This window comes from Pipra filicauda, unplaced genomic scaffold (assembly GCF_003945595.2).
Source record: "Pipra filicauda isolate LSUMZ 115617 unplaced genomic scaffold, ASM394559v2 scaffold53_size3534045_pilon, whole genome shotgun sequence".
In the NCBI taxonomy this organism is placed as follows: domain Eukaryota; kingdom Metazoa; phylum Chordata; class Aves; order Passeriformes; family Pipridae; genus Pipra; species Pipra filicauda.
The window spans coordinates 2,970,803-2,989,563 of NW_024104687.1; the positions used below are offsets into that span (position 1 = coordinate 2,970,803).

The following is an 18,761-nucleotide window of genomic DNA, read 5'->3' on the forward strand; positions in this document are numbered from 1 at the left end:
CTTCTTCCTCTTGTCCTCTCCCTTGTTAGGTGGGAGAAGAGACCAACCCCCATCTGGTTCCAAACTCCTTTCATGGAGTTGTAGGGAAAGATAAGTTCCCTCTGAGCCTCCTTTTCTCCAGGCTGAGCCTCCCCAGCTCCCTCAGCCGCTCCTGCTGCTCCAGACCCTTCCCCAGCTCCGTTCTCTTTCCTGGACATGCTCCAGCCCCTCAATGTCTTCCTTGTCATGAGGGGCCCAAAACTGAGCCCAGGACTCGAGGTGTGGCCTCACCAATGCCCAGCACAGGGGGACAACACAGAGATATGAGGCTCTTGTTAGAGCCTCACAGACCAAAACTTATTGAGGTCTTCTGTGTGGGGATTGCTCATGTCCCACTGACAAGAGAATGAGGTGGATTGTGATAGGATCAGATTCCATGTTTCTCTCCAGTAGAAGTATTAGTTTTTCACTCTGCCAGTGAGTAGAGATATTACATTAAAAGGAGTTCTATTTTAGGTAAAGGCTAAAACTGTACTGTGTAAATATTGTCACTGTCTCAGACTTGTGTTAACTAATTTCTCTCCTCACACCTTCTTCCAGTTGGAAACTCTGTCCTTGCTGATGCATCACTGCATCCATGCAGCTCCAAAGCTGTGAAAGAGGAAAGATAACCCTGTCCTCTCAGAGCTGTCTCTGAACCCAAGCAGGGAAACTTCTGCCTCTGGAACTTCCACAGAGAAGAAGCTTTGCTAATGTGCCTGGCATTCCAGTGCTTGCAGGATACCAAGAACATCAATTTAGCAAAGTGGTTAAAAGTACGTAAATGCTCATTAATAGTGACAAAAATGCCTAGAACCAACTTCAAAGTACATTACATGCAGTGGAAATATTTGTATTGGCCTCAGTAAACCCCCCATCATTTCTTTAATTGCAAGCATATGATTATTTTCTGAGTCAAAGAACTTTTCCTGAATTAGAGCCTCTGTGTCAGACTTCACTGTGACTGTTTTGGTAACAGTGGGGAATTAGTAATGTAGTTAACTGTTTCTGTAAATATAATACTGAAAATGAACATATTTCATATCTGATCTTCTCATAACCATTTCCTACGAATGGCACAACAGGTCACCTGAAATGTCACTGTGCTTGTGCTTGTACAAACTGCCAAAGACAATTGATAATAACAGTCAGTTCAGGCTTTATTAACAACCAGCAGGACTGTAAAACACTTCCCCAATTACATTTACTAACAGCTGTTATTGACAGTTCGTGTTTGTCACTTCCAATTATTTACCTTATTAGTGACCTGAAAAATACTTCAGGCAGTCTTTGAAGAAGCCCCACAAAACTGGTTTCTGAGGGTCTGAATCCTCCATTTTGCAGAAAAGGTGTACTAAATGTAGGTCTAAGTTCCATCTACACTTATAGGAGGCAAAAGGACTCTCAGTCAATGTTTTTCAGGTTAGGACTCCTCTTTATCCTCTATGGAGATCACAGAGTTGCTGAGGTTGGGAAAGACCCTTAAGATCGTGGAGTTCAACTGTTAAACTAACAGTACCAGGCCCTCTGGAAACTACCTCTTCCTTGAGCTTGGAGAGCAGCAGATACAGACCATCATCCTGGCATTCCATGCAACCCAGGATGTTGAGCTGGCATGCTCTGACTTTGTACATTTGGTTGTTTCACCCTCAGATCACCCTGTTCAATGGGCAAGATGTACAGTGCTCTTCAGTATTCCCCATTATCATCACAGCAAGCCCATAAACAGCTGACCATGAACAGCAGCCTGAGGATTCTGGGGCACTTGGAGCCTGGCTTGTACAAAGATGAGTCAAATCCAGTTATGTGGATTTCATAATTAACATTCCTCTTTCCCAAGAAAGATGTGGTGTGGGTTTGTTGTTTCAAAGACAGGGTTGTACTCACGTGTCCATCTCAAACCATTTTAACAGCTTCCTATGCTGCATGAATACCTCATATAAATATTTTGGACTGACTTCTGCACAAAAGTTCCCATTGACTGGAAGAAGAATATTGAATGTTTTTTTACGAGAATAAAAAATTGGAACTATAAATTTCACTTTCCTAACCAGAGAGTTCTATTAAAATAATCTGACACTGAGAAAATCCCCCCCTCTCACAAATACTTCACATATTGCATTATGTGACAAATGCAATGTTTCTAAAACATGGCCCAGGGAACACCCTCTCCTCCTCCTTCAGTATTTATAATGAATAACTTCAAAGACCAGAATTTTTCTAAGATGGTTGGTGGTGAAGTAGCTATGAAAAGTGGCATTAATTTATAGGTTACAGGGGGATTTGGGGGGATGTTTGGGGTTTTTTTTAAGTTGACTCTGACAGTTATTGTTCTTTTTTGCCCTGAAGTTCTAAGAATAGTTTTGGACCTGTTGTAATGTAACCCACAATCTTCTGCCAACCAGCAGCAGAACCCAACTAGAATCTAATGAGCTCTAAATAAATTAAGAGGAAAACTGAAATTGTAAGAGCATAAAGACAGTTCACAACTGACCAGCTCTCAACCACAATCACAAATTTTCTACTTGTATGAAAAGACTAAAAACATTATGTTTTAAAGCTGTAGGTTTTTTCCCCCACGATGTTTCTAATCTGACCAATCTGTCTTTCTGCAATGAAAACCTAAAACACGCTTTATTTTATTGTTCTTGACAGTAATTATGCCAATTGAGTTTCTACTTGTCTAATCTCTGTGCTCAGAAATATGGGCCATGAAATCCCTACCAAAATAAATGTGTGACTCAGTACACAATTGCTCAATAAAAACGAGTGGTGATTCATGCAGTATAAATACGCTGAAAATTCAGCACACAGCAAGTGATTCACACACATCAAGTCCAAACATATTATCTTTATATTTGAAGACAAAGAGGGCAGAAATATTTCTTCAGGACAACCCACACTTGTGTCTGTGGTGATATGAAGCAAGATTAAAAACAACAACAAAAACAAGACCAGGGTTGGCTGTTTGAAGCTGAAGGAAATAAAATAACAAGGCTGGTAAATTTAAAATTATACTAACAGGATTTTTTTCTAGTGCTTTTGGTGAGTTTTTGCTGATTTTCACAGCTGTGAATATGGAATTGGACTCTGCAGTTTATTCTGATTATCCAAAACCACTGAAATACATGAGAAAATTGATGGCTTAATCAGGGTCAAATTTGAAAGGACAAACTGTGTCATTCCCCACTCAAATAAAAATGGAAGAAAAATAATGTCACATTATGAGTAGATACTCCCTCTGTCATGTAGTCACCTGTTTAAGGTTAGTTTATGTACAAATTAAGACTTTGGGATTTTAATAAATTAAAACAGGAAAAAATATTTTAAAAAGATATTGCAGACACTGTTTAATAATATTTTTAAGAGGTGGAATCCAGATTCCAGAAGACCTGAAAAGCCTGCACCCTCCACCCTCCATCCTCCAACCTCTTTGCCTACCTGCCTCATTTCCTTGTAGTTGTGATGCTTAAAGTCCAGATTATCTGTGGTCGTCATTTCGTTTCTTCTGTGGTAATAATTATTTGGGTCTGAGAAAAGAAATAAAAGAATTTTCACGTGAATTTCAAACACAGAATTTTTTTTATGCCATAACGCATGTAGGAAAGAGGAAATCTGAATTCTACTGTCCCATATGTACTTAGGGAGGGTTTTCAAAAGCAAAACTCAGACAACTAATTTAAAATATTTCTAATTACTGCACGAATCAACTCATCAAATCAAATCATAAGTCAATAGATCCAAATAGAAGCCAGGAGGCATCAGATTTCCAGGCAGCTACTCTGCACAAAATACTAAACTTGAACAGAAAAGCAGAAGGGCAGCCTGGGGCTGCAGAGGAGGGGAAAAGACACTGGAAAATGATGAGTCAGATGCAAGCTAAAAGAGTGGAAGAAAAATCAAATTAGAGGAAAAAGCCACAGTAAATGTTTTGTGTCCACTTGATTAATTTACTATTGAAAAGAGTTATCTATTAATTTTCTTGATGAGTATTTTCAGAGTCTTTGTGCTGCTTGCAAAATACAGAAAGGATCCACTGTGCATATTAAATATTCCTGATTATCCTCCAAAACTGTTTTTGTGAAAGTCAGAGGACTTTGTTACTTAAAAATTAACATATTCATTTCTTTATGGATATTATTTATAGTTTGTGTATTTTGAAATATCAAAGGAGAATATTTAGATAGAACAAAGTCTTTTGTCTCCTTGACATTCCTGGTCATTCACCTAGGAAAAAAACCACAAACAGTCCAAGACTGTTAGGGCTCAGCTTTAAATTTCCTGATAGATGTGCTCCTAATCTAATCTATTATGATTTATTTCCAGAGACAAACAAGTCTATTTGGAAAACATCAAACACATTCCTTAATTTGCCATATCTGGGATGTCTGGAATTTTGAGTAATCGTTTGTCAAGCCAGTGGCTGCCAGGCTTTTATGAAAAATTGTTTCCCTGCACACAAAATCATCTTCATTGGTTTAAAATTGTTGGGAAAAAAGTGAAATATGAAAGTCTAAATATCATCCTCTCTTATTGCGACACAACCAAAGAAATCGTCTCCAGAGAATAAAAATCATTTTTTGTAAACAGTATCCCCCACAGCTGTGATTTTTTTGGGGGAGGGGAAAGCATAATTCTTAGTAGGAAGAATATGTAGTTAAACAAACACTTACAGAAAATTACAGAAAATACTTCAAAATACTTTAGAATTTAAAATTTTTAAACTTCATATTTCTGACATTAAAACCATTCAATATTCCCATAAAATTCTAAAAGTATTTGGATCCTTTGAACTATTTAAGGAATATATGGAATGAAGCATGCAGGTTCCATTAAGCTTCACAGTAACATTACCCATCTTCTCAATCACTTATTGAGTCTTTATTCCCAAGTTTGTCTCCACTTCCATTTCCTAATCTACAGCAGAAATGCTGGAAGGTCAGTTGAAGGTTGTTCTACAAATGTGACTGAAAAATATCCAAAAAACCCTATTGCCCCAACAAAGTGTAGTTGTTCCATCCAGTTTGTCCTCTCCAGTGAGAACTTAGTTCTGTAAAATGACCACCTGGAAATGGGCTTGAATTTGACCTTAATTATAGTATCACAGAATGGTTTGAGTTGGAAGGGACATTGAAGATCATCTCATTCCAACGTCCCTGTCATGAGCAGGGACACCTTCCCCTATCCCAGGTTGCTCCAAGCCCCGTCCAACCTGGCCTTGGACACTTCCAGGGATGGGGCAGCCACAGCTTCTCTGGGCAACCTGTGCCAGGGCCTCACAGGGATGAATTTCTTCCTAATATCTAATCTAAACCTGCCCTCCTTCATCTAAAAGCCATTTCCCCTTGTCCTATCACTGCATGCCCTTGTATTCAGGTGAGAGAACAAGATTTCTTTGCTTATTTAAAAAAAAACCAAACAAACAGTTTCGAAGAATCAGAGCGTTAAGATTCACACAACTGACCTGGGTTTTTTCCAGTCTAACTTCAGGCTAAAGTGATGCAAGTCCATGACAGCAGCAATGCAATCCTAACTCTGCATATGCCTCTGGAAAGCCAAACCCTTAAAGGTCATCCCATATTAATCTGTAGAAATTATTCATTAATATGTTGATGACCGAAAAATAGAAATCATGAAAAAACTACTTCTTCTCACACAATGTGTTTGATGGCCCACAAAATCTCTTCATAACTGAAAAAATATCCCTCTGTTGTAAAAATGTAAAAATAAACATCATAAAAATGCCAGGATGTTGAAGGTTTTCTATATCACCACGAGCCAAAATATACAGCAACTGATTTTTTTCCTAATACTTTAATCCCATTCCTTTCAAAGTCTGGCACTTTTTCCATACATCAAACACTAATATAATGGGAATGACTGTGAATGCTGTAGATTTGGTGGAAACTCAAAATATTTGTAAAGTGAGAATGATTGTATCTCTGGCCCTTCCTCAACAACAGAGCGCAATTTGACAGTTCCCTAGAGAATTAACACTCATATTTTGCCAGGCTCTGCTGTAGTCTGGATCACTGGATTTCTGCTGCAGCTAAATTCAGAAAGCTAAAATTTAGAAAGGCACATGAAGTTTGTGCACAGCTGGATGGGCACACTTCGGCAAAAATTATTTTCTTTAACAAAACAGAGAATAAAAGACTAGGAAACTCAAATCGTATAGATTCATAGAATCACAGAATGGCCTGGGTTGGAAGGGTCCTTAAAATTCATCCAGTTCCAATCTCTCCCCCTGTCACCTTCCACTAGCCCAGGTTGCTCCAAGCCCTGTCCAACCTGGCCTTGGACACTTCCAGGGATCCAGGGGCAGCCACAGCTTCTCTGGGCAACCTGTGCCACGGCCTCACCACCCTCACAGGGAAAAATTTCTTCCTAATAGCCAATCTAAACCTACTCTCTTTCAGTTGAAAGCCCTGAGAATTGCCCATAAAAAGTACCAGAAAGGACCAATTGCTCAGCAGTTTGACATAGAGAAGAGATTTTCTGTTCTGTTCTGTCACAGCTCAACACTGCACCTCAACCACTGGAGCCCTGATGATTCCTGAGGGTTCCCAGTTATTTTGCTCACCACAACAATGTCTGCTGGTCTTTTTTTTTCTTTCCTACTTTAGTTTTCAGTGTTAACTGCTGCTAGAAAGGTCTGAAGTGAGCTTTCTGATGTCTTGGAATCGACACTCACAAAGCAATACTATCAAAAGAGTCTCATCTATTGATTAAAATTTATGTGCGTTCCCAATGCTTCATTCTCACAGAATTCCTTCTGTGAGCTTTATGGTATCAAATTAAAGGAGTTCTGCATACTCAGAAGTTGTGTTCATATGGTGCTTCCAACGTATGAGATAAAGAAGTCAATCCAAGTGATTCAGAGGCATTTTTAATAAAAAGAATATTCCGGTCTAAATCCTTTGGATCGCCTTAAAAACCTCAATGAGCTACTTTGCAAATGACTGATTTTTTTTAATTTCTGTGTAATATAAGTGAATTTGACTTGTCTTCACAAAATTGAACATCTCACAGACAGCACATGTGTAATCTTGAAATAAATCCGCTGGCAGCCACATCAGGTGATTCCAAGTTTTTTTTCCACATGATCTGTTTCATGGCAGTCTCATGAGCATTGCTCAAGAGCATTAAGATCACACATTAAATCAACAAGGAAAAAAATCAGCAATGAAATAATATTTTTCAGCTATAAATGGATTCTTTTATATACATGTGGCTGTATAGTCAAATATAAAACAACTAATTCCAGTTAAGCATAATGAGTGACGATAATGGGTGAGAGGAAACTCAAACTCTTAATCTGCAATAGTTGCTTCTTAAAGGTTTTCTACCACCATTTTATCAATCTAATGATTTTCTACAGCCTGATTCTGACAATAATGACAATTCTGAGGATTCTTAACACTTCTTCAGGATAATACACACTTAATTTTAGAAATAAAATATGAAATAAAACCTTTTAATGACACCCACTGTATTGCTGAGGGATGTTACATAGCTGTATTGATGAGCATGGAGAAACGTAATACATTTGCCTTTCCCAGGAGAATTACCTAATTTGGTCTCATTTTATTCAGTCTTTGCTCAAACTCACAAAAAATTTTAGCATTTCCAAGATTAAGTTTTAGCTTTGAAATGATAAAAGTAGAACCCAAAGACAGACTGTCACCCTAAGGAGGGATTTACTCTCAGAAGTAAGTCTAAGTACTGCTGTTTACATGACCACTTGTAATGAAAGATACTTGTAGAAATTCACATTTTTATACAAAATGAACACAGTCCTAAACTTGACTAGGTAGCCTGGCATTAAGAGAGAAGCAATGAAAATAGGACTTAATCCACTGCAAAACACAGTACTCCATTATAGAGTTGTTAAAGTTCATTTTTTAGTATGGGTTGAAAGTGATGGCATAATCATGGAACCAATGATAGTTTTCTGCGTAAGAACTATTAAAAATTAAATTTCATCACAAATTTATACCATTAAAATAATTGCCTATTGCCTTGAATACCGTACAATATAAATAAATGCATGAAGAGCTCAGCTAATTTTCTCTCTCCGATCTCTGGGTGCTTTTGATCATGAGCAATTCCTTTTTGACTCTCCTTAGGTTTGAGAAAGAAAAGGCAAGGAAAGTACATCCATCCCTCTGAGGCAATTGCAAAAGATTGTGTGTGTCAATCTGCATCTGTGTAAATACCAACATTTTTGGAAAGTGGAGAGGGAATTAAATGCTTGCGTTTTTGTCCTCTTTTAGCCCAGTGAGAAATGGCAGCACTGATCATCTGCTATAGGTGGGATTTTCTGGCATCTTTCCTCCACAGATAAATGTCTTTCCCTTGGTGAAACAGCAAATCATTTCTGTTGCCCAAAAAATATTACTGACACAATTGGATAACACAGCTTCTTTTTATAGAGCTACTGTAACAGTCTAGAAAACGTTGTTTGTCAAAACTAGCCTACAACATACCAAAAATGTATGTTATGGATAAGATATAAGCATTTTAATGATAAAAATTACAATTATCTTATAAAATACAGATTAGATAACAAGTAACTTCTCTGTTCCAATAATCCAAGTAGTTTTCTCATTTGTCCAATTTTTGGTGCACCCAGCACATGCAGCAGGTTTTATGGCCAGAGTCTTACCCACAGGAATGGATCCTAGCTGTCTTTAACCATTTCCATCTCATTCTGAGAGTGCTAAAAAGCTTTCCCAGAATATTAATATCTATTCAGGTTTCTTCTTTATCTTTTATACTTTCTCCTTATTCCTTTATTACCCTCCCCTGTGAGTCAGCATGATGAAAAGCTGATACAGAGCACAGACTGAATGCAAATGACTTAATTTATTCAAGGATTAATAAAGACATAAAACCTAAAATTACAAGTCTAGAAGACATGGAAGGAAATTCACAGTCAGGAAAAATGTCTTACTTTCCTTCCACCCTTCTTTTTTTTGGAGATTATTTACCTATGCCCCACGTGCCTGTGCATTGTCATTGCCTCAGGAGGATGTGGTACCTTGGGACTCTAAATTGACCAAAGTGCTCCTCCTGACAAGTTGATTTCTTGTATGTTCACACTCAGGGTGCAAAATAATCAAAACCACACACAGTGTTCAAGGAAACAGAGCATCACATAACTTCTTTCATGGGTCTTTGGGCTCTGGAAAGGCTGGAGTTAAGTGAACTAACAGAGCTCCACCTCCTGATTTTGATTAATTTAGGAGACTTGCTCAGTTTTATGGAAAAAACTGTGTCAGGACAGAAGCCCTGATTTCTGTCACACAAATGATGCAGTGTATTAGAGCAGCGCTGTCAAAGTCGCTGCTCCCACGGCCAAACCATTGGATTATCCAACCTGGAACAAGCAAGATGACACCAATAATGGGTGAGGAATCCACTTAGAGTGAACTGCAAAAAATGCCATGTCCTACAGGAAGAAAACGTGCGTGGAAAGGCCGCTCCAACCTGAGGAGCAGCTTTGTTTTGAGCTCCTCGCGTGCGATGAACAAAATGAGCGAGAAGAATGAAATGTCAGTTCTTTCTGAGCTAAAAAGATGGGTCAGCACTTATCAAAACCTATTAGTTCTTTCAGTCCAATTACATTTTGTAATGAACACACCCCATTCCCATTATGTTTCTCAATGAATGATTCTGGTATTTTCTTTCAGGAATATACTGAATCAGACACTGCGGGCAATTAACTCAGTAAATGACTAACAGGAAGATGCACTGATGCTGTTTCCATGCTAATGCAAGACCTGTGACAAGCTGTAAGAGCACTCAGCAAAACAGTGGTGGAAGAGCAGATGTGTTCTCACCTTTACCCACTGACACAGCCCCAGGAAGCTGAAGGGTGACAAATGTTAACACTGCAAAGCAGAGTTCGGCCCTGAGTGGGTATATAGCCAACAAAAATCTGGGGGAAGTAACTGCTGTGTTAACTAAAAATCACCTTCCCAAATACTGACATTTTTGCTCTTTCCTCTTTAGTTACACTTTTAGGGAATAGAAAAGAACCATGAGAATTTCCCTACCAGTTGCCCTCCCAAATGGTTTGAGTGTCATCTCTTTCATCCCCGTGCCCTCTCTGTCATCCCTGGAGACCTCTCTGTAAAGTCACGGTGCTGAAGAAAGCCTCAGTTTTCCTTCAGCCTCACACCTGGTTTATACAGAGTGGATCCTCTGCAAACCTGCATAGGAATTTGGGATAGATCACTGTTCTTTGAGAGTTCTTTCAAGAGCTGAAGGGGAATACTGGCTGTGGAATTGCCCATCCAGGGTAAGAGGTACAATGGGGAACGAGCAACCCACAGAGCTGGAGTGTTCTAAACCCACAGCAGAAAGAGAAAGAAATCAGAATCCTAGTGAGAACATAAAAATTCACATGCACAGGGCACCCCTGGTCACTGCCATGAAATCCAGGATATATTTTTTACCCACAGATAAGCAGTTGTCTATGTGCTCCTAAATTTCACACCTTTATGGGAACACAGCTACAAAGTTTTATGACAGTACTTGCCCCATACTTCTCTTTGTCAGAGAATTACCCCTTCCCAGAGAATTATCCCTTCCATGCCCCAAACTGTTGGTTTTTTGGTTGGTTTTTTCCCCCTCGAGTATTTAAACATCTAAAGGACAAAAAAATCAGGTTACCTCTGCTTGGCATGTGGAGACCCTACATCAACAGTGGAATTGGAGGCAGCAAGACTCAGAACAGAGGCATATATAATGAAAGCTCTGGAAAGGCAGTTCTCCTTCTGGCTCCAGTATTTTGAAAATACTATTTATAGCCCTCTGCAAAAAACTCCCCAAGGTACCAGAATTTGAGATCAAATTAAAAATAAAAGCAGATGAGAGGCATGGAATGAGCAGTGAGAGACTTAGAAAAGCTTTGAGCAAATAGATTTTTAACTATTTATATACATACACATACATATGAAGACATAAATCCTCTACAAGACTATTTACAATGTGCTTAACAGAATCGTGGCCTTGCCAGAATTTGCAGTATTGAATGTTTGTTTGGTTTTTTTTTAAGTGGCCTTTCATAGCATAGGACCATTTACTTTCACTTTTGACTTACCATGGATCATGCTGGATTTAATAACACTTGAAATTTGCTAGGAATTCCTTACACCCCCACTTCCCTCTCTTCCCCCCTATAAGATAAGCACTAGTTGAGTCAGATTATTTGCCTTCAAAATATTTCAGAGAAGTCCTATGGCTTAAAGAACAAAATAAAAAAAAAAAATCAGGCTATAGAATTATAATTGTTCTTTCTTGCTTTGGAAGCTTAAGGCATCTGCAAGTGTCTGTCCCAATACATAATCCTATTGCCACCATAGTACCTGTGCACTCAGTAAGATTAATTACACTGTATTTAAGCTCAAACAACTAAGAAAATCTTGTTGCATCTCCCAGGGAATCTTGTTTTATTAATAAAGCCACTTACTATGGGTTTACCTGTGAAAAGTTATCCTGATACTACTTATGATTCTGGACAGGTATTTCGGTTTCTTTTTGCATAACTCTATCTAAAGCATTATATCAAAAGAAAAGATATTCAAAGGAAATGGAATTTCTGATTCTTGGCACAAAGCCATGTCAACATCAACTGAGAAATTTCTTACCTGGCAAAGGACAGCCCAAGATTTCCAGTCTCATGCAGATACTTCCTTCCTCAAACCAGGACCGGGGGTTTATCCGGATGTAACGTGCGACCAGTGGCACCGGCAGCATATTGAGAACTGGGATCTCCTTCTCACTGTTTCCGGTAAAAATCTATGCAGGCCAAACATAAGAAAATGGCAAGATCAGTTCTTCAAAAGGTCTTTTAGCAGTTTTGGTTACAGAAATAAACGAAATCACCCAGTCGAGCCCCAGGCTGATGGTGGCCCAGGCCAGAACTGCTCTTCAAAGAGCACAATCCCCTCATGCCCCTTGGAGCTGGAGCTCTACAGCCTCTCTCTGGAAATAGGCATGAGATGTCCTCAGGGATCAGCAAACTGATGCTAATCCCGACATGGGCCAGCAACAAGAAAAGCATCTTATCATAGGCAGACACAGCCTTGCCAGAAGGGGCACTCTGGGTCCCTTTCTTTACTATGTGATTTGCTCTTAAAATCAGGGGGACCACTGGGAGATGTTGCCTTTAAGTGCTGCACTGACTAATCTGGCAAATCAAAACTCCAGATGGCCAGCCCCCTGCTTTCCAGCCTCTGCTCTTTATCATAAAACATCTGTTTCCTCATACTCACCACGTCTCCAGATTCGTTTCTGACAGCAGTCCATGCGTGGCTGTCATTGCTCACCAAGACTCTGTAAGAGGTCACCCAGTTACTCCTTGAAAAAGACAGAGAGTAACTAAGTTATTTTTCATAACTTCAAATGACTGCACATTGTTTAGTATAATCAAACTCGTAAAGCTTCTGGCAATGGAAATTCCGCTGGACAAAGACATGTCAACAGTTGGCTGAAATAGGGACATGCAAACCCAGATTCAAGAACCAATTCAAAAATCACAGCACCTAGAAGCAAAACCCCAATGTGATAATATTCTTGTATTCCAGGAGGTGAGACATTATTGTTCTCCTTCCCTTTTATATGCAGAGTTTGGGATAAATGGTCTATCTAGAACAGATTTATACAGTGTTCAAAAATCATCTTTTCAGCTACAGAACATTTATTAGTTCTGCTGTTATTATCAGAGAGGATGGGAAAAAAGTAATAAATCCTCTAGGATGAAATGTCTGTGAATTTCAACGAGAAAAATTTCCATTTCTTTCAATACAAGAATAACTGGAGCCTGCAGTCATTCTTGTATTTATTAGGAAGAGATAAGGACAGAGAGACAATTCTGTCTTTGCGCAGCAGAGTCCAATTGATCACAGCACCAGCTCATTCCTACAATATCCAAATCAATCCTCAGTAGGCTGATCTTTTTAATGGTCTGTTATCTGATTTACAGCAAAATCCCCTTTAAACTAAAAAAGCAAAATTTACATTTGCACTTCAGTTACACCTTGTCTGGATCCAGCCAAAGAAGAGTATGAAGAGAAATACAACGCTGGTTCCTATATTCTGGGTGGAGTAAAAGTTATGGAGTTTTTACACTGCTTGGGTATTATCCATGGAAATGCATATACAGCTATGGAGAAGGCTGGAAAAATTAATACCCAACTCTCCTCTCATATTTGTAAGAAGGAGCAGCAGTAATTTATTTTTTCCCCTAACACCTTCCTGGTTTCAGTAGGCAGGGACTGGGAGGAGACCTGTGGCTTAGGGGTGGGTTTGTACCATAAAGCCAGTCCAGGATGATTAAATTCTGTATTTATGTACATAAACTGATCAACCAGCAGGGCTCCAGAGCTGTCATTCTTCAACACGGGTTCTTAGCTAAGCTACACTCAGATTGCTGGGAGTGAAACCAGGGTGAGGAGAGCTCTTGGGACCCCAGGGAGGAATAGGGGCCATTTGGGAAGTTATGGGAGAAGCATCAGAGAAAAAGAACTGGAGATCAGGGAGTACCTGGAAGGACAGACACATCTATAAAAAACTTCCCCTTGTACTGCACCCAAACAAATACGACTTTGGTTGTTTGTGTTTTTTTCTTTTAAAATCAGCAAATAATATTAACAAACTACCTATGAACACACAGACACAACACACACACGTTGGTTCCACCGTGCTGGTGTGCAAAGGGACAAAACAGCCTTTTTGAGCTCACTGAAGAGAGTCAGACTTCTAGTGAAGACTAAAAAAGGGGCAGCTTTAAGATCAGCCCAAGTTCACCAAGCTTCCCTTGTACAAGACAGTGACCTTCAGGTAATGCCTAAGCCAATGGATGGCAGCAGAAAATTTGTAACTTTAGATTTCCATCTGCTATTTCATTTTCTGAGTATCAGTGCTCCCACTTACGTAGAAGATTCAAACTGATGTCCAGACTTACAAAAAAAAAAATATCTTGACATCAGGTTTTTTGTGTTATTTTTCCTTTTACATGCTGAAAACCAAAGATGAGGCAAATGTTTTGCAGGATTTGGAAAAGCACTTCTGTATGTGTACATTAATGCCTCCAAAGGCAAAAAAATGAGATATCATGTGATTTTGACCAAAAAAAAAAAGACTAAACAAACCCAGCTCTGTTTTAGACAGTAAAACAGTCCTTTGCAAATCTTTCACCAGCCTCCTTCAATGAATAGATTTTGCCATTCATGTTAGATTAAGTGGAAAAATCTTGACTATTGCCAAGCAGGCTGAACTTTTTGTTATTGTAATGAAAGGAAGGATACATCTATCACTTGTAATGCACACAACTTTTGTATTTGGTAAACAACTGTAACAAAGTTAGCAGCACTCTGCAAATACTAATTGTCTGCCTGTCAGTGGAAGATCTCCTGGGACAGGAGATTTACTGGAGATCTGTGAAGTGCCATGCTGGCATCTCTAGTACTTGGCTGTAAAATGATAAATGATATACAACAAAATAAACAGTGACTTCAACATGTTAGATAAGTTTGCTGCTGACTCTTGCAAAGAACTTCACTTTTTCCTCCACTTCTGCGTTATAAGTTAAAGAAAGGCAGATTTACTTCTTTCAAACAAAGGGGCTACAAGAGAGGAGGAGAGTGACGTGTGACAATGGCATAGAGTGACAGGACAAGAGTGATGAAAGAAAGCAGGGTTAGATTAGATATTAGGAAGAAATTCTTCCCTGTGAGGGTGGTGAGGCCCTGGCACAGGTTGCCCAGAGAAGCTGTGGCTGCCCCATCCCTGGAAGTGTCCAAGGCCAGTTTGGACGGGGCTTGGAGCAACCTGGGCTAGTGGAAGGTGTCCCTGCCCATGGCAGGGGCTTGGAACAAGATGGTTTTTAAGGTCCCTTCCAACAAAACCATTCTGTGAATCTGTGAAATGGCCAACAGCAAAACTCCAGGAGAAGGAAAATAGCTTTTTCTTTCTGAATTAAAAGAAAATCTTTAGAGCAAAACTTGTGGGTTTGAATAAGGATGGTGGGAGTGTACGTATTCAGTGTGCATTTGGGTTTTTTTTTATTTGCTTGTTTGTTTTGTTGGAGTTTTTGTCTGGATTTGAGGCTGTTGGGTGGTTTTTTTAATATTCTTGGCCATTTGCAAAAATAAGATTGAATGACCAAAAGAGGCAATGTCACAAAACAAATAACATCATTGCTTCTGAAGTATTACAGAACTTTTTTCACTTCAACTGCACAAATCAGATTAGGAGGGCAAACACAAATACATCCACAGTCATTGCTCAACATCTGCAAAAGAAATTCAAACAAAATGCTGCAGTCACATAAAACCAAGACAACAGTGGACAGTCTTTATAACTGTGACTTCTTGAGAAACTCATGGCATGTATAGAAAGTTTTTAAAAGAACAAGCTCATTTTACTGGCATGAGAAAATACTGCTGTCACAGTAACTTTTCTAAGATGGGGCTTTTATTTAATGTATTTTTATTTTCTCACTCCCTACCATTGCAAAGGTTCCAACTTCTCCCAAGGGAAAACGTATACAAATCAGTCCTGCACATTTTCCATCCTGAGTGGCAACGAGTAACGTGCTTTTGAGCAGCAGCCTGCAATTAAAGTCCAAATGGGACTGCATCCAGTCCTGTACACCTGCAGTGTAGAAGGACCTCAGAGGGTCGTGGGATGAGATAAATCAGTGTAATGTGTTAGGGCACACACCATATACTGTTATCTGTGCTTGCCTGTAAGGAATAAGCATTTTGCTGAGAAGCAAAATAAAAGACATCACAGTGACCAGATCTTTCTCCCACTGGCACTACAAAACTGCCTCCAGGGGCTTAGACTCTTCCCCTATTTTTTTCCAATGTCATTAGAAAAACAGCTTCTGATAACAACAAGAATCACAGAATCACAGAGTATGCTGAGTTGGAAGGGACCCACAGGGATCATGGAGTGCAAACCTTAGCCCTGCACAGACCCATCCCCAAGGGTCACATCAAAGATCATCCAAATGCTCCTTGAGCTCTGTCAGCCTTGGTGCTGTGCCCACTGCCCTGCGGAGCCTGTTCAGTGCCCAACCACCCTCTGGGGGAAGAATCTTTTTCTAATATCCAACCTAAGAAGGTTCCTGTCAATTCAGACTCCCCTCAGAAATGGCACCTCCTGCCTAAAAGTCACATCTCACAGGATGGGGAAGGGGAACTCTGTGTGTATTCTCCTGTTCAGAGCATTTGGAAAACTAGCAAAACCTACTGCTCAGGGTTTCTGACCAGGCAGCCGAGTATCTTCAAATCCCAGATATTTCTACAGCTACAGACCAGCAGAAGAACATTCAACCCACTAAATATTCCTGAAAGCTGCAGTTTTCCCACACATGTGTGACACATGAGGTCTGCTGCTCCCAGGAAGCAGATGGAGGTGTTGCACGTCTCCAGTCTGCTTCCAGCAAGCACGATGCTTCCTGGAACTGAAGAGTTTAATATGTCCGTGGTGCTCAGTTTATTCATGTAGGCACAGAAATCTAAACATTTTTGTGGAAATCCATCAGAGAAACACGACAGCTAAAGCAAGACCTTGTGCTAGAAGAAGTATTGGGGAATGTCATCTGTGCCATTACCTGGTGACACCAAGATCCATCTCATGGGGTTGGGATTTGCAGACATTATTTCTGCAGCACGTCACATCCAATCTTTTCAGGGCCCATCAGCACTGAACAATAAAGCTGTCTAAGGAAGGCTGAAACAAAGCCACAAAGTTTTCCAACACTTAGGATGTCCCTGTTGTGGTTTTGAGAAGCTCTTCTGGTTTCAACCTATAAAACATTCCTGGACCTACCATTATACTCCTCAGAGAAAAATACAGATATTTGTTGGGTTTACCGAGTTGAGGAGACATGATTCAGGGACAGTCCTATGCCAGCATTCAGAAAAGAGCGTGTTAATTACTGAGCTCTTTCTTGGCAGAAAGCAAAGCAATACAGAAGTTATTGCGTGACAATTCACAAGTGTCCAAGGTTAGCTCCAGTTCATCAAGCTCTCTCACAAAGTGCCTCTTCCAGGACTGCCTCACAAATTTCATCAAGGCTAGAAAACGATCATGAGGTACAGATTTGACAGGAACCCTTTGGATTCAGGTGCATCCCATTAATAATTCCTTTTAAAATTTATGCCAGCCTTATCTCTTCAGAAGGAACCCATCTGAAAAACCTCAATATCCATTGCCAACACTAATCAATTCCTTTCAGACAAAGTAAATGCAAAAATCAAAATATGATTCAAATTCACTTAATGTGGTGCATTTTTAAATTATTACTAATTACTTGGGTTTTATCTCTAATGCATTAGCCTTAGACAAGGCTTATTTGAATATCTTCAATTTCAAATTCAGCTTCTTGTGATGCATGGAAATGTCCTGCTTTTCCGTTTTCATCAAAAAAAGAGACAAGCTGAGGGATAAAGGACAGAGAGAAAACTTGAATCAAAGCAGAGATTTAAAAGCAGATCTCCTACAGCCTTGGCAGCTTCCTGTCCCAATAATCAACTTTTCCTTATATCTAACAGCAGCATCAGGCTACTGAGCACAGGGAAAGGCATCCTGACAGCACCAGAACAACAAAATATCCCCGAGACAATTCACTGACTTTTCTTGATGTGTGTTAGACACGAGGCTGAATCCCAGCTCAGCAGAACACACAGTGGGTGTTAAATGGGAAGCAATGGAGGGATGCCAGGCTGGTTTTTGCCAGGCTCCAGCAGGCAGTGCATCAGCTGAGACCTGGCACTGTTTGGGGATGAGTTTATTTGGTTTGAACAGCATCTGCTGCATGTAATGTCTTAAGGCCAAACTTCTCACTCATGGAAAGCTGAATAAGCAACAAGTGAAGTAAATCTGATACTTTGATCCCAGTCTCTAAAGATGCTTTTCCACATCAGTGAAACCCCACATGATTTGAGATAAAGAAGGAATGTTGAGGTCAGCAGAAGCTCAAGCCCACAGTGGCAGAGATGGGCCACAAACATGATTAGAGGAATGGAACACCTCTCCCGTGAGGAAAGGCTGAGGAAAATTGGGGTTGTTCAGCCTGAGGAAGAGAAGGCTCTGGGCTGACTTTATGGTACCTTCCAGTGCCTAAAGGGGTTCCAAGAGAGCTGGAGAGGGACTTTGGACAAAGGCCTGGAGGGACAGGACAAGGGGGAATGGCTTCTCACTGACACAGGGCAGGGTTAGATGGGATATCGGTAAGGAATTCTTGGTTGTGAGGGTGAGGAGGCCCTGGCACAGGTTGCCCAGAGAAGCTGTGGCTGCCCCTGGATCCCTGGAAGTGTCCAAGGCCAGGTTGGACAGGGCTTGGAGCAACCTGGGCTAGTGGAAGGTGTCCCTGCCCATGGAAAGGGGTGGGACTGGATGATCTTTAAGGTCCCTTCCAGCCCAAACTATTCTGGGATTCTATGAGATTCTGGGGATGAGACTGGCAAACACTGGCAGAGTTCACATTAATATCTTCTACAATGGACCTGGCTCCAGCTGAGTGTATTATTCTTCCGCTGTCATGATAATCTGATTTATCTGCAATAAAAATGCTTACAATTATTATAAAATAGAACCAGTCAGGCAAACAAATGTGTATCCTCCAATAATATATACATTGACAAGCCCAAATACTTGAAATAGCATAATCTCTATACCAAAAAAAATGCTAGGCAAGCCTTAGATTAAATGGTACTTGT

The 18,761-nt window shown here is 40.0% G+C and overlaps 1 protein-coding gene across 1 annotated transcript in view; it reads right to left on the minus strand.

The window, feature by feature from the left end:
- CPXM2 (carboxypeptidase X, M14 family member 2) overlaps positions 1 to 18,761 on the minus strand; it is a 75,166-nt gene that overhangs the window by 17,560 nt on the left and 38,845 nt on the right. The window contains exons 4-6 of the mRNA XM_027726439.2: positions 12,303 to 12,387; positions 11,676 to 11,826; positions 3,460 to 3,548 (exon numbers count right to left, since the gene is read on the minus strand). Coding sequence (XP_027582240.1) covers positions 3,460 to 3,548; positions 11,676 to 11,826; positions 12,303 to 12,387 — 325 coding nt within the window. The remainder of the gene's footprint in view (positions 1 to 3,459; positions 3,549 to 11,675; positions 11,827 to 12,302; positions 12,388 to 18,761) is intronic.